The sequence below is a fragment of the Brachyhypopomus gauderio genome, chromosome 9 (assembly GCF_052324685.1).
Source record: "Brachyhypopomus gauderio isolate BG-103 chromosome 9, BGAUD_0.2, whole genome shotgun sequence".
Classification (NCBI taxonomy): domain Eukaryota; kingdom Metazoa; phylum Chordata; class Actinopteri; order Gymnotiformes; family Hypopomidae; genus Brachyhypopomus; species Brachyhypopomus gauderio.
The window spans coordinates 5,972,861-5,992,331 of NC_135219.1; the positions used below are offsets into that span (position 1 = coordinate 5,972,861).

At 45.0% G+C, this 19,471-nt stretch overlaps 1 protein-coding gene and 1 long non-coding RNA gene across 3 annotated transcripts; one reads left to right on the forward strand and one right to left on the reverse strand.

Moving 5' to 3' along the window:
• Window positions 1-356: 356 nt before the first annotated feature.
• On the reverse strand, window positions 357-6,808 carry LOC143522792 (uncharacterized). Of its 2 annotated transcripts, none has more exons than XR_013133139.1 (3): window positions 6,670-6,808; window positions 2,890-3,931; window positions 357-2,777 (listed from the first exon to the last, which is right to left on the reverse strand). It is a non-coding gene; the product is annotated as an uncharacterized LOC143522792 (long non-coding RNA). The 2 variants fall into 2 exon arrangements; XR_013133140.1 differs by having other exon boundaries at window positions 357-2,504; window positions 2,654-3,931.
• Window positions 6,323-18,390, forward strand: wdr26b (WD repeat domain 26b). Its single transcript, XM_077016640.1, has 14 exons — window positions 6,323-6,927; window positions 8,510-8,609; window positions 10,507-10,563; window positions 12,518-12,654; window positions 12,972-13,069; window positions 13,414-13,570; window positions 13,674-13,812; window positions 14,154-14,294; window positions 14,610-14,729; window positions 14,846-14,991; window positions 15,180-15,258; window positions 15,462-15,591; window positions 15,738-15,932; window positions 16,155-18,390. Exons 1-14 carry the CDS (start codon window positions 6,626-6,628, stop codon window positions 16,178-16,180), a joined length of 1,827 nt encoding a protein of 608 aa, XP_076872755.1. The 5' UTR covers window positions 6,323-6,625; the 3' UTR covers window positions 16,181-18,390.
• Window positions 18,391-19,471: the final 1,081 nt, after the last annotated feature.

Sequence of the window (19,471 nt, forward strand, 5' to 3'; positions counted from 1 at the left end):
ATCACTCCTATTCTAAAACCACTGCACTATAAACTGTTAGCACCCGGGAGACACGAACAGCCGGAAACAAATTCCTTGTGTGTGCGAACACACTTGGCCAATAAACCTGATTCTGATTCTGATTATATAGGGAAGAAAGAGTACTGATGAGGTGTGTACTGATGAGTGGGAGTATCAGTAGGTAGGGGACTGTGAGCAAGGGACTGGCCTAGTATGTGTGTCTGGGCGTGGACGTAGGTATCTCCCTTGAGGATTTGGACCTGCCTATTATGACAGAGAACAGAGACCCTTTCCCACAAAAAAAGAGGAAAAAATCCATCATATTGTTTGACGTTTATTTCAAAGAAACCCGTGCAACAACACTTTTGTATGATGCTTTTAAATGATCAGACATTGCAAAACACATAAATAAATAACACAAAATAAAATACAGTCGATAAGTTTTTTGAAATGTAAAGAAAAAAAAATTGCAATCATGTTCTTCAGGAATCCCAGTCACACTTTTGGTACACCAGCACCAAACCAAAAAATCATACATTTACTCAGCACAGACTTAACACTGAAATACAAACACAACACAATTCTGAAAACTTATTTCTATTAGGGCTGACTCCAGTGTGGTTCCTCCTGCCGCCACAGGGAGGGGCTCATGAGCCAGTTCCAGGCAGAACTCCAGTAATCAGCAGCAGTGATGCCGGTAACGCGTTACTTAGTAACGCGTTACTGTAGTCGGACTACTTTTTTCAGTAACGAGTAGTCTAACGCAACTACTATTTAAAAACTAGTAGTCAGATTAAAGTTACTTATCTAAAACATCGTGCGTTACTATTTCTGCATTTCGGGGGAACGTAGGTTATTCATTCTTATTTTTTGGCTACACGTTTCTTGCGCGGTTATGTCATTTCTGCGGCGCCAAAGTCAGATGGAAGGAGAGTGTCGCCTTTAGCAGCTGGAAATACAGGCATTATTTTGATTTTATTTCGGTTAAGGATGACAACATTAAGGTGCGTTGTACACTCTGTGCTGGCGACAGAGTGCTGTCTACTTTCAAAAACACAACGTCAAACCTGAAAAAAACCGGGGGGTGGCGGCGAACGTAAATTGTTACCGGGCGGGGTGTAAAATGGACTAAATTCAGTATTATATCACGATCTATCGATCGCCGGTGGTTGGCGCCAGATCGAACTAGTAACTCATTGAATCATAGATATGGATCAGAGGTAAATAAACTAGATTTTTTTTCGGCGTGAGATATCGAAAGTGTGGCGTGTGAGCGTGTGAAGACAGTCAAATGCGTGTGTCTCACGCTCAATGCGTGAGAATTGGCAACCCTGTAAGTGGGCGGAGTTGAACAGAAAGACTGTCTTATTTATTTATTTATTTTAAAAACAACAAAGCCTATTTCAAGAAAAAGTTTACAAATGCCAGTGTCATTTTTGATGTTCCGGTTAAAATACATGTCAATAAAGTGAGTATTGGCAGAACTGGTAGTCATTTTCCTGTTATAGGGGCGGGGGATCAGCCTCTGCTGAAAGTAACTAAAAGTAATCTAACTTAGTTACTTTTAAAAGCAAGTAGTCAGTAACTTAACTGAGCTACTTTTTAAAGAAGTAGTCAGTAGTCAGTAGTCGGATTACTGTTTCAAAGTAACTATGGCAACACTGATCAGCAGTGATGAGCCACAGCTGTCTTCCTTACTACTTTAGGAGTATAGCTGTGGCAATCAGAGACCTCTGGTGGCAACTCACTGCTGAATCGTTTGGCCGCTAGTGTTCTCTGCTCTCATGCTGAGTAGTGTGGTCAACACATTCTCTCCCTTTGATCATTTGCTTATTCGAGTGTTTTACTCCTGCGCCGCTTCATGGCCTCCCTCAAGTTTTCCTCTCGCTAGTGATGGGAAGATGATACCTCAAGGAGTGTATCGACACACTACACAAACTGTGTTGACACAGTATTGACACCGTGTTGGTCACTCAATAGTGACCCCTGCAGTATTTATAATATCATTGCAGGTAAACAAAATGAAAAGTTGAAAAAGCATCCTGAAAACACATCAACTCGTGAAATATTTAATCGACATTCGTTTACTTAAAATATGATCTCATCATTTTATAATTTCATTTGCTCAATTTTTTGAGTCCAAAATTTGCTTAAAACCTTGTGTAAATGCTAAACCAACTCTGCAAAGTATAGCAAATTTGTCTAATAAAATTCAGCTAAAATGTGCAACTTATGTAAGGATTTTCATTAATGAAAAAGAAAAATAATATAAAACACAAAAAATGACAAGAAATTCATTCATTTATGTATTTTTATTGAGGAACAAAAGTTTTTGAAGTGTGTTGGGTCCAAGGCGATTTCTCCTCTTATACAAGTTCTCCTGCCTTAGAAAAAACTCTTTCACAGGGTACAGACGAAGATGGTGTCCATAAATATCTAAGTGCGATGGAGAGAGGCTGACAGTCTTTGATGATCATGTTGATCACAGCCTCATCCACAGCTTGCTTGTTAGGAAATGTAAGGACATTTTTTTTGCCTTATTAAAGTACTGACAAGTTTACAAACAATATTACATAGTTACACAAAGCATTTTGTGTGTAATAAACAATTTTAAATTAAAACATTTTAATTTTATTTGAGAATTTTAACACACCTGTGGTACTCTCACCAGTATGTGCTGATTCTTCATTGCCATGCCGAGCTCTATAATGCCTCAGCATTGATGAAGTGCTCTTATTGATGTAAGACAGCTCCGTGGAGCAGAGTCGACACTTCACCTACAATAAAATAAAATCAAAAGTGACTTTATCTGAATACAATTAAAAACCCTTACCAGAAAAGAGTACAAACATATTTAATAAAAAATAATGTCCAAAGGAGAAACAATACCTTATTTGGCGTCAAAAGATCAAAATGATTCCAGGCAGTGGAAAATTTTCTGGTTCGATCCGTGAGGGCAAAAATACAAAATCTAAAAGTAACAGTAAAACTCCATCCAACAAACCCGCGACATGCCGATACAGTTCGTTTCCTTATAAACACAATTTGGCGCTGCACATCCAAACGATACACTTCTTGTATCCATCACGTGGTTTTTGTTTAAAGCAATACACGCACCGATACGGGGTTTCACTCTCGTGCGCTCGGCACAGTGTTGACGCACCAGTATCGTTCGTCCCATCACTACCTCTCGCTATTATTTCTCTATCCAGTTTGGTTTTGGGAAGGGGGGTTTTGTTCATTACAGCGTTTTCCTGCCAGCCAGCCTGTTACTTCCCCTGACGTCTTTTGGTTTTTTTTTTTTTTTTTTTTGTTTTGTTTTTTCATCCTCTTTTGAGTTTTCATTTGGTATTTTCTCCTGTGCTTTTCTACAGTCGAGTTTCGTTTCATGCATTGATTATTCCACGTATTTTATGTTTATATTTCATTTCACCGTTTCCCCTCTGTGTTTTACATTACATTTACGGCATTTAGCAGACGCTCTTATCCAGAGCGACTTACAAAAGTACTTTGCATCTGATCACAGAATTCATCCTAGGTAATAGTACGGATAGGCCAGAATTCAAGACACCACTGAGTCAGACTACTACTAAACTACAGGAGTCAATGTCATTAGTGTTAGACGTTTGCCAAGAAGCACAATTATCCATAGACAGACATACAATTTAAGAACAACGGCAAGTGGTATCAGCCGAGTTAGTGCTCTGGTAAGAACTCAACAAACAGGTGGGTCTTCAGTCTTGGTACCACCATTGGTACCACCCTTGCAATCTTGAACCCGGTAGGTACATGACCCAAACTAAGGAGTTGTTGATGATTGCTGAGATGAACGGAAGGAGTTCTCTTGACATATTCTGGAAAAGAATGGAAGGAATTGGATCCAGTGGGCATGTAGTAGGATTGCTAGAAGTCAGAAGTTGATGTTTCTTGTCTGAGGAGAGAGGAGAGAAATAAGCCAAGGAGTTGAGTGTTGGGTTAGAGCAGCGGTTCTCAAACTTTTTCTATCATTCCCCACCTCAGAAGAAGGGGAAATTCCACGCCCCACCTGTCCCTTATCACCCAAACAAAATGTGTTGACGGGGGGGGGGGGGGGGAGCGATCGTAATTTGTTGACGGGAGGGGGGGGGGGTATTTGGCAAACGTAGTTTATTGACCATAATTTGTTGACAAATTCATTAAAGGGCCGAATCTAGCCCTGGTTCACACTGTTCCGCAGACATTTTAAACATCCGGGGCTTATGCAAAACGAACAGGCATTAAAACTACAGGCTTAAAAACGTTCATTTCTTCCAATTGCTTGCGCCCCACCTGCAATACCCACACTTTGAGAAACGCTGGGTAAGAGATACTAGTAGGAAGGTTGGGAGCTGGGGAGAAGTACTGACGGACTGCTGCAATTTTCTCTTCAAAGATGATGACAAAATCCTCAGGAGTGAGAGAGGATGGAGGAGGGGGTGAGGGAGGGTTAAGGAGTGAGAGAGGATGGAGGAGGGGGTGAGGGAGGGTTAAGGAGTGAGAGAGGATGGAGGAGGGGGTGAGGGAGGGTTAAGGAGTGAGAGAGGATGGAGGAGGGGGTGAGGGAGGGTTAAGGAGTGAGAGAGGATGGAGGAGGGGGTGAGGGAGGGTTAAGGAGTGAGAGAGGATGGAGGAGGGGGTGAGGGAGGGTTAAGGAGTGAGAGAGGATGGAGGAGGGGGTGAGGGAGGGTTAAGGAGTGAGAGAGGATGGAGGAGGGGTGAGGGAGGGTTAAGGAGAGAAGAAGAAATACTGAATAGATTGCGTGGGTTGGATGCAGATGATTAAAATTTCTTTCTGTAGTAGGCTGACTTTGCTGATGTGACTTCCAGTGAGAACTTTGAAAGGAGAGATTGATATAAGCGGAGGTCTAAATCTAGGTGACTTCTCTTCCACCTCCTCTCTGCAGTTCTTAGATCTCTCCTGTGGCTGTTAAACGGTGTTAAACAATATAAATCGCTGATGAGCGATGACTAGCATACAGCATGTTTATTTAGTGCGAGTACATGTCCTGAATATCTATCCTACCCGTCAAACCATCCTACCAGGTGTACTGCGCATGAAACAATCACGTCATTGTTCAGAGCACGGCTATAGCACAAATTTACAGATATCTGTCGATTTGTGCTACTGTGTCGATGCTCAACAGTGCGTATATACATTTTATTACTTTATAAATCCTGTAATTGTAACGTGCTTTCAGCAATAACGTAGGTAGGATGATTTTACATGTTGTGCAACCTTATTAGAAAGTGCTTACAGTAATAGTACTGTGGGTAGGGTATTGAATTGAACATATTCACCTATTTATTTTAACCTATTTAACCTATAAATTTAACCTATTTATTTTAATTAAAAAATTTTTTTTTTAACATTTCAAATAAAAACAGACATTCATTGTAATGAACCTTTGTACAGAGGTAGCTGGTGTCTTTCTTTAGGATACTGAGTACACTGAAAATGTGCCCAGCGACTGCATCCATCACACTGCACCTAAAAATGTCAAATGTCTAATTGAAGGAAAAAAATTGCATAAATTATTTCCTTTTTACTGTGCATGACGTTTTATCATAATCCTTGAAATATGGATGTAATATTTCTAGATTGTAGAGTTCACTATTAAACTTTGGATATGGTGAATCAGATAGTGATGCAGTACTCTCTATCTCCTTTAGGTGTCGGTGTTGTTTTTAATTTTGATACAATGAGAGATTTAAGGTCCATTTCATACGCTTTCATATAGAATTATAATATTACCTGTATGAATACGAAATTCGAATGCGAAATATATATATTTTTAAATATAATTATTTAATAATAATTTTGCTTCTTCGATATTTATTATTTTAATAGTGTCTGCATGTGTCCAGTTAAGATCTAATCGTAACTATTTTTAAACAGAAAATATAGGCAAGTAATCGATTTCAGACACTCACGTTTCCTGCCTATAGTATGTAACCTGCCATTCGCGAATTCGTCCCCCATTAATAATTACCTATCTGTGAGATTTCCTTATTATTGTTATTAATATTTATAATAATAATAATAATAATAATTACAATAGGGTTCCCACACTATGTGTGTGAACCCTAATAATAATAATAATAATAATCCTTCGTGCTGAAAGTTTTCACACGCCTATTGATTATTTTATCCGGAAGTATGGTTGTATAGGAATTTCCGGTGACGTCAGCGCGTCTGGACTCCATTAGAGGTTGCAGCTGTTTGGAGAGAAACAACAACAAAAACGGATCGGCAGGCGAAGCTATCGCAGAGACGGGGCGATTTAAGCCGGGTTACGAGGTCTGAATCCCGGGAGCTGACGGCTCCTTTTCCATCCCCGGGCTTCACCGGCTTCTAACCACGGCCGCTCTCGGTGAGGAAACTCTGGCCTCCGCTTCCTCCTCCTCCGACTCGGACACCGGTGGAGCGTCGCCGCCCCCGCGGAAGAAACACCGAGCCTCGGCGGCGGAGGGAGTAGGAGAGCCCGGGGCTTCAACGGGAACAGCGGGCCTTTCTGCAGTTGTTTTGGCACTTTCAAGTTCTCCACATCCTCAAGCGACGTCTGCCATTCACTTTAACCGAAATATCGTCAGCGGTCTCGGCACAAATATGCAGTCAAACGGGGCAGGTCAAGGACAGGACTCGGCTCTTACCTGCCAAAATAGCGCACAAAATGGAGAGTCTTCCTCGGCTGCAGGAGTACACTCGAACGGGCTTCTGTCCAGCACAGATAACGGGAATAGTGTCGGTACCAGTAACGGGGCCCAAACTGTCCAGGGTTCCGGGACTTTAGCGTTATCTGCAGGTTTGGGTTCTGATGTGGGTTCGTTAAAAAAGAAGAAACGTCTATCTCAATCAGAAGAAGATGTCATCCGGCTGATCGGGCAACATCTTCACGGGTTAGGGCTGAAGTAAGTACCGAAATTCGACGTGGCAGTGGACACGGGAGTCTGCAAACGCGAGAAACATTCACCACACTTGGTTTTTGGAGAGGATTTCATATGAAACGACGTTATGAAACGCTTGCCTGCGTCTGCCCAACATGGGGGAGGGGGGTGGTTAGCTAGCTGTCCCTGGCTCTCTCTCGGGAGGAAGAAGGGGGGTCCATCTTGCACAATACAGACTATAACGTTGACTCTCGGAAGCTTTAAACTTCATTTGTCAAGACCCCAGATAGATAAAACATTATGAATTTGATCAGTGTCAGTATGCCCCTTGGAGAAAAGAACACTTATAGGATTTTTCGTGGGCCATAAACGCATTAGGTTACATCACTTTTACAGTCAACCTAAAGACGCTGCAAATCCATAATTAACATTGACTAGTAAATCCCCCGCCGGTGTTTGACAGCGGCTCCTTTTGCAGCCCAACACTAAAGACAAGCTGGTTTGCGAGCTTTCTTTTACTTGCATTTTTTGAGGATTGCGCAAAGAATAACCGCTTGTTTGACAGCGTCTGTTTCTGGCCTCCCCTTCCGCTTTGTAATATCTGCCTTGTTTTTGTCCAGTTAGGCGTTAAGCACAAGTGATAATAACCCCTCTGTTTAGTGTCTGCTGCACCCTGAATATGTTCATGCCTTTCTGTCGTCTGAGTTTTCATTAGTACTTTTTACCACAACCGTGCTTTTGTTCGAGCTGGCAGCGAAACCAAAATAACTGTTACTATTTTAGTATCTTTGTTGGCAAAGAGGCCTCAAGTTATAAACGAGTGTAGTTACTAGCTAGTTAGTATGTCAATCGACGATTGCTTCTGTGTTGCATCGTTTGTCAGGTTAAGATGGCCTGCCAACAGTGTTGTTGTTTCTGGGGCCCTCATTATAAAAATATATGATATAAGTTCATAAACACGCGAAAAATATGTGACAGATGGCCGCTTTTAATAAGTTTCCTGTTATTTAGTGATGGTCTTCGCTAATCGAGTCCAGTTTAACAGCACTAAAGCTGTGGTTTATGGTTTCATGGCGGCCGAGGAATGCGTCTTGAACCAGCTGTTTTAGATCACAAACGTTGGTCTAATTTTAGTGTCGTCTGCTGAAGCCATCGCAGCTCCGCTCCAGCACTGTAATTTCGGACGTTTTTCTTTCCGAGAAATCGGGGCCCGACCACGACCTAGCTCGATTTCGCCGAGGGACGGTAAACATGGAAATTCCATGGCTCGGTCCTGCCATAACACGACTCGTGAACACACACACAGGCCGGTTTAATTCCGCGTTTATGAACAGGGCCGAGGGCATTGTCTGCCTTCGGGAGCGCGCGCCGCACGCCCCCGTGTTCAAGAGGTGAAAATGCACGCGAGAATGACGCCGAAACGTTCTGCGCCACTCTCGCGCTGCCCTACCTGAGGGATGATGTCATTGTGCCGACCCCCCTCTCCCTTATACATACACTTACTGCACACACTGAACATTTGAGGCACTGGTGTTTAATGACGTTATGACACTTCATTGCCGGGGTTGCTGCTGTCTAATGCATCCATCTCTCTCTCTCTCTCTAGTCAGACAGTGGACTTGCTAATGCAGGAATCTGGCTGCAGACTGGAACACCCTGCTGCTACGAAGTTCCGGAACCACGTAATGGAAGGCGAATGGGACAAGGTGTGTCCACAGCAACCCCAGCCACTCCCACTTCTGTGTCATACACGCCTGTATTTCAGTATCGCAGAGTGAGAGCTTGGCTGTGAGATCAGCAGCTCCCTCTGCCACATATGGGTGTGGAAAGCCACTTATTCTCTGCAGATGTGAATACATTTAGTGCTCGCTGGTGCATGACTGTCACAAGTACTTTAAAATGTTGTGGTGATAATTCTGGAGCGCTTCTTGAGTGGACAGTCGAGCCGTTCATGGTGGTGAAGTTTGCTGAATGTGAAGACGGGTGCTAGCTGGGGTGATTGTGACGAACCTCAGCGTGCGCTCTCTCTGAGTGATCCTGTTGCTAAGCTGTAGTCCTGTATAGTCCTGTGAGGGACGCTGTTGGCTCCTGTGAGGACCCAAGGCAGGCAACAGCGACAGGGTTAAGCACATATGAAATGCACTTATCCTCTTCTCCAGCAAACCTGTCTCTTGTGTGTGTGTGTCTGTGTTTGTCTTCGTGTTTCTTTTTGAGAGATTGAAGGCACTGTGGTCCAGTCTTAAAATGGGTCAGTCTGTGTTCAGTCTTTATTTCACACAGCACCACCCCAGGGTTACAGTGCATGATGGCTTCTGACCTCTAGCAGCGTTGCCACAACATGCTCCCCCCATATACACAGAGGAACACCATCTAGCCCTGCTCAGACTGTACTAATACACCCCAGATGATGGAGATCCCTGATGCTTTTTGTTGGTTACCACATATAAGTGGTCAGTCGACCACGTTTCATACGAGGTTACGAAGTACTTAGCGCTACGAACGTTTCGGGAAACCCACACCAGATCAGTAGACTAGAGCTGTAGAGCTGAAACTGCACTGTAAATAAATCCAGAATTGGATCTTGGGGGTTCTGGATTTCTAGGGTTCTAGGGAAACTCTTATGCTGCACATGTGTGTTTGCCCTGCTCCAATACCCCTGACACTTCAACTGCCAAAGCTGTCTCCCCTCAGCTGAGAGCAGACAGACACTGCATGGTAAGGAGCTCGTTAACATATGGACTCTGTATTGCAAGACAACTAGTCACTTTTGTCTGGTAGCTCATGTTACGATTTCTTCTTCTGGAGCTTCTTGTCTTGGTTATGATGGGTTTGGAATATCAGGTGATCAGATTAAGCCCCCTGGATATTGCAACTGTTAGTGTATCAACATGACACTCTCCACATTAGCTATCCACATGTTTGATTTTAAACACTAATGGTGCTTCACAAAGCAGAGATGCATTGACCTGATTGGGTTCCTGACGACCATGTAATTGAAACCAGAGCCCTTGCCCTAGGTCTCCCCTAACCCTAACAGTAGTCCTAGGTCTCCCCTAACCCTAACAGTAGTCCTAGGTCTCCCATAACCCTAACAGTAGTCCTAGGTCTCCCCTAACCCTAACAGTAGTCCTAGGTCTCCCCTAACCCTAACAGTAGTCCTAGGTCTCCCATATCCCTTCCCCTACCCCTAGGGCTCCCATAACCTTACCCTGTCCATAGGTCTTTCATAACTCTACCCCTAGCTGTTGCCAGACCATTGATGCTCCATTTCTTAGTTTTCCATCCTGCCGTATTGGAAAGTTCCACCTTCTTTTCTTGTAATACCAGTTTTTTGGCTCAAATGTTTTTAGCATTTAACACAGTCCTGTGTTAAGTCTGATCTCTAACTTGAGTTGGTACAAATTGTACATCTCTTTCTGCAGGACAATCATGTGCTTCTGTTTCATTGCCACAGTTGACTGTGTTTGCAGCAGTACCCACTCTCTCTATGAATCAGTTACAGAGTGGTCAGTCCTACAAGCCCTGCCCCCTCACCTCCCCCTGGACACAGACCAAATTGCTGACCTGACTCTCTCGTTTCTCCTCTTTTCTGTGTGAACACAGGCTGAGAATGACCTGAGCGAGCTCAAAGGCCTGATGCATTCCCCCAACGCCACTGTGGTAAGCCACTCCCAGGAGAACACCAACACCTTCTGGAACCGAGTCTGGAACATCTACAATGCAAAATGGTTGTTCAGCTCGGGCATTCACTCATTGAAACATGGGATGTTCTGGAATGTCTCTCACAACCAATTAGTAGAAACAGATTTGAAACATTATTCAGATTTTAGGCAAATTAGGCTTTTCTGCTACATTCATGAAATATGGAGTGAACAGCCTAACTGCTGCACAATAACGGAAACTTTCTAAAACTCTGGCATTGGCATAATTTGATCCTACTCTGGGTGAGTAAGCTTTCAAGATGGCGGCTGTTCGTGGCCATGTCATGTAAGGCCTGACTCTTATTTCAGCACTCCTACTAAAGCACACCAGTGTTTCTGAAAGAGCTCCAGAAATGGCCGTCCCCACCCCAGCTGCAGTGATCCGGACTGCATTACCCAGAGAGCCAGCACGGGTTGCTCACGTGTGGGTCTCTGCAGAGCTGTCGAGTGAAGAAAGGTTCAGAATAGGACGTTGACGTTTATGGAGGTGTCACCTTTGCTGTCCCCCCGGGACATGAGACGTCTCGATTCTGAACTCCAGGCCTGATTGGCTAGCGCAGCCAGTGTCGCAAAGCAGGCTAATGATGCAGCCGCAGCTGGTTGGTGAGCAGGTCTACATAGCGTGAGGCAAAGTGATGACTGACGAGCTGTCTGTTCTGTTGGGCAACCAGAGAAACGCTAATTACTGTTCGTGCAAAAAGATCTTTCTAAGTAAATCAGTGCGTTTGACAGATGACAGTCCATGCTGAATAGAAGTCTCTTGTAATATTTTCTGCCCAGCCAAAATGGAGGACTTCTTGGGTATAATTTCTCTTTCAGTGAGGCTGAAACACTGATTCTGATCCAGGAGTTTAAAATCCACACCAGGATTTTGCTCCAGCCACTTGGCTTTGCTGATCAGCTCAAACCAGTGGGTGGAGTTAATTAGTGAAATAACCTGGGTGGAGTTGATTGGTCAAATGGTATAGTATAGTGCCACTGTAGGATACTTTTTTTTTTTTTTTTTAATGTAGGACACTTTTTTTTTTTTTATGTGAATTTGCAGGCCCAATGCGGCCGTGCACAGGTCCAGGTAATGTCTTTACTCTGACACCGTTAGCACCAGTCAGTATGGATTTGCTCCTCAATATGGAGCTCTGAGTCCCAGCAAACAGACAGCAAAAGTCTCAGGAACATGAGTACTGATCTGGGGTCGGTGCTCCCATTGTCTCTAGACTTCAGCCATCGGTCTACACATGAATTGCTGATCCACAATCAGTGGTGTGGGGCATTTAAATACTGTCCTAACACTCGTGCTTGCATGGCAAATGCTGACTGAAATATTAAATGTGGCATATAGTATAATTCAAATATTTTTATGCAAGGTGATCCCGAATAGCTTCTTTTTTTTACCTAGCCCAGTACTAAACTATAAAGAGACAGTTCGCTCAGCAAGGGCAGTCAGTGTGAGACGCAGATAAGAACTGTGAGGACCGCCCTTTGTATCAGTGGAGACCAGCCTGCACACAGTCCGGGTGAGGGCTGGGTATAACTTGGGCCGTGAACCTTCACACAGGTGGGGTCAGGGCTGGGTATAACTCGGGCCGTGATCCTTCACACAGGTGGGGTCAGGGCTGGGTATAACTCGGGCCGTGATCCTTCACACAGGTGGGGTCAGGGCTGGGTATAACTCGGGCCGTGATCCTTCACACAGGTGGGGTCAGGGCTGGGTATAACTCGGGCCGTGATCCTTTACACAGGTGGGGTCAGGGCTGGACATCTTGATCAATGTGGAAACACCCGTCTCCTCTGCAGTCCTCACCCACATCATCTTTGTACCCAATAGACTAGGTCTCAAAATGATGGGATAAAGATTATGAATGTATTTGAAGCTTTTCTCTCTCCATCTCTCATCTTTCTTTCTCCTGCTGTAGAGGATGAAGTTCCTGCTTTTGCAGCAGAAGTATCTGGAGTATCTGGAGGATGGGAAGGTTTTGGAGGCACTGCAGGTGTTGAGAGGAGAGCTGACTCCTCTGAAGTACAACACGGACCGCATCCATGTTCTCAGCGGGTACTGTGCCAACCACCCATAATAACCTGTCACCACTGAAGTGGTACAGTAACACTTCTGCCCAATAGGGGGTGCTAGTGAGCAGTAGTTGGGTATACTTATTCCTGGTTAGCATTCGTTACTCAAATATTTCATTAAGACTCTTTCTACTGCACTACAGATGCTGAAATAATTACGTTCTAGCTCAAAGACCTAAATGAATAATTTAGCTGTGCTGGCAAATAAGCCCATTTTTTGTCTTTAATCAGATAAACGGATGTCTGATTTCTTTAATCAGATAAACGGATGTCTGATTTCTTGCTGTCGATCCTCTGCAGGTATTTGATGTGTAGCCATGCGGAGGACCTGAGAGTCAAGGCGGAGTGGGAGGGGAAAGGGGTCGGCTCACGCTCCAAGCTCCTGGACAAGCTACAGAGTGAGCACACACACACACTCGCGGAGGGTGGGCGGCACTGTGAAAATAATCGTCAAGCTTCATCATCATCATGACACATTGCCCACATGTCAGAAAAGCATGTTGTGATTAATTGTGTCCACCTACCACAAACGTGGTTTTAAACTTTATCAATGTTGTCTATGTGAACAGACTGTTAAAACAGACTGCATGGTGTGTGTGGGTGTGTGGGTGTGTGTGTGGGTGTGTGTGTGTGTGGGTGTGTGTGTGTGTGGGTGTGTGTGTGTGTGTGTGTGTGTGTGTGTGTGTGTGTGTGTGTGTGTGTGTGTGTGTGTGTGTGTGTGTGTGTGTGTGTGTGTGTGTAGTGTACCTCCCCCCCTCGGTCATGTTGCCTCCACGGCGGCTGCACACACTGCTTCGTCAGGCGGTGGAGTTGCAGAGAGAACGCTGCCTCTACCACAACACAAAGTTAGACGCCAGCCTTGACTCCGCCTCCTTACTGCTGGACCATGTGTGCAGCAGGTACACACACACACACTCACACACACTAATCTCAATTCCACCTCCTTATTGACCATCTCATTCTAACCCTCAGTCTCTCTCTCTGTGTCCCTCTGCTCCTCAGGAAACAGTTCCCCTGTTACACCCAGCAGATCTTGACGGAGCACTGTAACGAGGTCTGGTTCTGCAAATTCTCCAATGATGGCACCAAACTCGCTACCGGCTCCAAAGACACCACCGTCCTCGTGTGGCAGGTGGAGCAGGTGTGTGCACCTTCTGTTCCCACCACCAGCACTACCTGCCTGAGAATCCATAACTTGACCTGCAGGGGCTGGAACACTTGACGGATTCTAAACCACTCTTTATTCATCACTATGTAATCATTATCTTCTGTACAAACCCTTTCAGTTCCTGCAGATTTTCCACGCTGCTTTTTCCTAGGTTGGCGTGTCGGGGCTTTACAGTCAGTCAGTCTCTGGTGTGCTGTTCCTCATTGCAGAATATATCCATCTGAAATGCTGAATCCACACACACACACACACACACACACACACACACACACACACACACACACATCCCCGGTCTGACCAGCCCTTCCTGACAGGACACACACCAGCTGAAGCTGTGGAGAATGCTGGAGGGTCACGCATATGGCGTGTCTTACTTGGCCTGGAGTCCGGACGACACTTACCTCATCGCCTGTGGACCTGACGACTGCGCTGAGCTTTGGCTCTGGAATGTGCAGGTAACCACCTAAAGGCACTCTAGTGGCACCTGTCCTCTGGAGGACTTGTTATGCCTACTTAGTGGTTGATTATTAAGTTCCACGTGATTAAAGGTTCCTGGTTCCACAGCTAATGAATCCAAAGATTGCTTTCGTAGGTCAGAATCCAAAGCAAGAATTAATTGCTGAATGTTGTCTGACTGTATTTTGCAAAACGTATTGACCAGTACTGCTGGTTTATTATAAACTGCTTTTAGAGTTGTAGGGCTTCTGCAGCCTGTGGGGTTACTTGGGTTCTCACTCATTGAGGGAGTATTGCCTCCCCCTGGTGTTCAGACAGGAGAACTGCGTACAAAGATGAGCCAATCTCATGAAGACAGCCTGACCAGTGTCGCCTGGAACCCTGATGGGAAGAGATTCGTCACAGGGGGCCAGAGGGGGCAGTTCTATCAATGCGTGAGTAGAGACGGGGGGGATGGAGGGGGGCGGAGGAATGAATGAGAGAAACAGATGGACCAATGATGGCGGAGTGTGTGCGGACGGGTAGATGGGTGACTGCTGTCTGTGATCAGGATCTGGACGGCAACCTGCTGGACTCGTGGGAGGGAGTGCGTGTGCAGTGCCTCTGGTGTGTCAGTGATGGCAGGACTGTTCTGGCCTCCGACACACACCAGCGCATCCGCAGTTACAACTTCGAGGACCTTACAGACAGAAACATGTCAGTAGCCCTTTTCACAATGGTAGTAGCAATAGTAGTAACTAACAAATAAACTAATGTCTGTTATGTATGTGCATTTAATGGACATGGATTGATATGGAAGATGATTGGCTGACTGATCATTTTGATTGGAGGATGAATGTCTGTGATTGGGTTTCTCAGTGATGATCTGTGCTTCTCTCCTGTAGAGTTCAGGAGGACCACCCTATCATGTCTTTCACTGTTTCCAAGAATGGAAGATTAGCTTTGTTAAATGTAGCAACTCAGGTAAGTGTTACTTGGAACATCTGCTTGCATGCACGTTGTTGGCACGTATGATGTGTGTGTGTGTGTGTGTGTGTGTGTGTATGTATGTTCTTGCACATATGTGTGCACATCCTCTTGTGCATTTGTACATGTCTGTGTGTGTCTTGCTTATGTATGTGTGCATACATTGGTGGGTGGGTGTGTCATTGCTCTCCTGTGCGTAGGGAGTGCATCTCTGGGACCTGCAGGACCGTGTGCTTGTGAGGAAGTACCAGGGAGTGACGCAGGGCTTCTACACCATCCACTCCTGCTTCGGAGGCCACAACGAGGACTTCATCGCCAGCGGCAGTGAAGGTACACCGTGTGTTTGTGTGTTTGACTACGGAGGAATTCCACCTCTATGCCTCTATGGTCAACTCCATGTAATACCTGCAAAGCCTTTCTTTTCCCTACCAGTCTAGCATGAGACATTTCCCTTTGTCTCTCTCCACTACCTCCAGATCATAAAGTGTACATCTGGCACAAGCGGAGCGAGCTTCCTGTCGCGGAGCTGACGGGCCACACTCGCACGGTCAACTGCGTCAGCTGGAACCCCTGCGTGCCGAGCATCATGGCCAGCGCCTCGGACGATGGCACCGTCCGCATCTGGGGCCCCGCCCCCTTCCAGGACACTCAGGAAGTGGACAGCTTCAGTGGTACGTTCAGTCACATCGGATCTTCTAAGAGGGTCACGAGTGTGTTGAGCTAACGTGCTTGCACCGCTGAAGTGGTGCAATTGCTAAACGTCTCTGAAGAACTTTGACGTTTTATGATATTTACCTCTATATGATCTGAGGAATTGAGTTGTGGCGCTTAAGGTACTTCTCTAAATCCACCCCCCCCCCTCTCTCTCTCTCTCTCCATTTTTCTTCCCCCAGAAAATTGCAATAGCATGGACAGTTGATGGTGAAGTCTTATTTCAAGAAACAATCACAAACAAACGCCTAAAAGAGTGAAACCATTTGTACACCAATCCTCCACCACCGTAAGGCGACACGAAAAGAAAGTGATAACAGCGGAAGCAGAGAGATCAGAGTATACATTTTTGCCAGCTGCGCAGTGTGTGAGTGTGTGTATGTGTCTGGAGGGGGGGGGGGGGAGTTGAGGGTGATGTTCAGATCTTCAGAGTCATCACCTGAGCGATCCTCAGGACATGCCTGGTGCAAAGCTGTCTCCGTAGCGACTCGTTTCCGTGGATGCCCCCGTTGCGGGACTCCTCTAGACTTGCATCCTCACCCGTTGTCCATCAGGAGGCCTGTAGCCAGGTGCGCCCCAGTGAGGTGTAGCCCAGGAACCCCTGGCCAGCCCAGCGCACTCTCCATCTGTGTTGTACCATCTGTGCAGTGAGCGCTCCATGAATACCTCTCTCATCCTAGCGGGCTGATGGGGCGGGCGAGGGAGTAAAACCAGTCCCTGCTTTTTGGGTTTTCATTTTGTTTTTGTTGTGGGGGTTTTTCCCCCTCTCACGTTTCTGCTCAGTTGTCCTCCAGACACGCACGATAAGGCTTTAGGTTTGGTTTGTTAGTTTGTCTCCTCCCCCCCTGCGTTTGAGCAGCTGTCCCCGTGTTTCCCTTCCTGGCCAGCTCACGAGCCTGCTCTGGAGTGCTGGAGTTTGGATCTCACCATCAGTGATGCTGATTCATGCATCTTCCTGGGATATGAAAGACCGGTAAACGTCCTCCTCCTCTCCATCTGGGACAGGCGCTCCATCGCCCGTTTTCTGTCCTGATGCCTTTGGTTCTTTTAGCGCTGATGTCGAGTTAAGGGGATTAGAGCTTGCTGGTTTTGGAGGGGGAGCATGGATGTTTGGCTTTGAGAGAATGAGCCCTGCTTGATCTGTAGCACACTGTTGTGGAGGTGTGAGAGGGTGAGTGTGTCGAGGTATGAGAGGGTGTGTGTGGATGCATGTGTGATTGCATAAGTGTTGGGGGGTGTGTGTGCCTAAATGTGGAACTGTTTCACACCAGCCAGAGTGTGTGTGTGTCCTCAGAGTTTAGTTGAATAAGTAATTTTAACTGAATTTGATTTAAAGCCCCATATAGACCCTCATCTGTGGAACAGAAATTACACTTTGAACCATTTTGTATACTTGTTTTAAAAAAAACAATGAGGGCTTTTCCTTTAGATTTGTTTTTCTTCACCTCATCACCGTTCACCTTAGAGGAGCTTTCAGGTGAGCAACTGTGGACAGAGATTCAATGGAGGTCATACGTGTACCGTGTGACCCGCTGAGGCAACAGAAAATGCAGCCACAGCTTTAAATGTGATACTGTGACACTCGACCTGTCAATCAAATGCCCCGCCTCCTTGTTCGGAGCCAGGGACAGAGGGTGTTTTCCAGGAACACAAACTTAGTGCAGTTCTGTGATCTACACACAACATACATATGTAACGTTTCTTATTGGGGGGGGGAAACATCAGTCTCCACAGATATGCATGCTGTCTGCATTGCTGGAACGCATCCTCATTTGAGACCTATGCAGCAAAGCTCCGCCCCAAATACCTTTCATAGAAAGAGTCCAGTCCTTTTAAGCCCAACTCTAGGGCCCCGCCCCCTTTTTCAGTTCTGGTGTTGAGCAGCACGGTAAACTTGTCTACATTTGCACTACGTATCAAGTCCTCTCAGTCATTTTTCCAACATGACATGTTTCAACTGCCATACGAGTTTTGGTAAAATGAATCCACCAACATGCCTGAAATTTCTAATAATGTTTAGACTGTGGCTCTGTGCTCATTAGAAATTTCACACTGGCATTTTGGCTCAAGCTGTTTACCTAATAGGTACATATACCTATTCCTAGGGTTAGCCCTATTCCTAGAGTTAGGGTCAGGGTTAACCCTGTTCCTAGGCAGTTAAGTCCTTTTAAGTTGATAGAGCAGAATAGAGCTTTCTTTCCACTGCCCCCTCCCCTTTCCACCCCCCCCCCTTTTTTTTTTTTCTTTTTCCCTTTTTTTGACACAATAATTTGCTATGGACTGATAGTAATGTTTAAAAGTTTTTTTCTGTCTGTTTTTAATAAAGATTTGTTACTTTTTTGTGATATTATTTCTCCTTTTTTGTGTTTTTGGTTGACCTTTGACCTGTATTATCATATTAAACTATAACCAGCCAAATTGTCTCCTCTTATTTCCTGTTTCATTTCATTTGCATTTGTGTTTTCCATAGTTTTATTAACCTTTTTTTATTGACAAGTTTACTTAGAAGTGCACTATTGAGATTAGTGAGACCCTTGCCCTCACCAAACCTCCAAGGCAATATATATTTTTGTGACACATTTTTGCTAAATTTGACATGCAGACCTATATGTGCCATTACCTGGTCAAAAGAAAAAGTGATAATTTACTGTGTGGCAGCATTATCAGAAGGGTCTTCTGGTTTCCTTTCAGAGGGTTTGATTGAGATTTGGGTGCGTAGCATCTTTTTCTGGACACCATTACAAACTGCTGCCTTTCTTCCTGCTCTGCCCACTCTGTTTGGGTCCACCCATGAGGTGGAATGAACCCTCCTATAGAAGCCCACCATTCCTGAAATGACGATATGAATAAAGGTCTCTTATTACTTCAAATGTGACTTGATGAAAAGAAACAAAGAAAAAACTTGCCAAGGCAGAAAATTCAAAGAAAACAAACCTCCCTTCCCTCACGCCCCCTGCTGGTGAGCCAAGCATACATTTCATGCATTTTCAGAAGAAACTATCTTTGAAAGCAGCAGCAGCGAGGAACCACTCAGTGTGGACTATAGCGAGTGAGTCCTCAGTTGGACGCAGCTTCAGCGCTTCTCTTTTTGTCGTAACAAACCCTTGTTTCCTTTTAAAAAGTGTTTTCTGGTCTGTTTAGCTTTCCATAAGGCCTTACATTGGAGGGTGGGGTTACAGCAGAAATGATGGATGTTTCAGGGTGGGAGATCCTGAGTGATGGGGTCATAGTGTGGGGGGATGTTTTTGCGTTAACTGTGTTATTTCAAATGTGATTGTAATGTTTTGTATTGTTGTGTAGGAGATGTGTTATGTATGCATATTTTCAATAAAGCATTCAGGGTTTTGAAAAAGAATATGAGCATTGCACATGCCTCCCAAGGTGCTAAAAATTAAATAAATGAAGAATAAAAAATTATTTGAGAATGACGTAGTGCTTATGTCATAAAGGTATTCAATGCCATTCTAACGTACATGACCAGTTATGTAAAAATACAAGC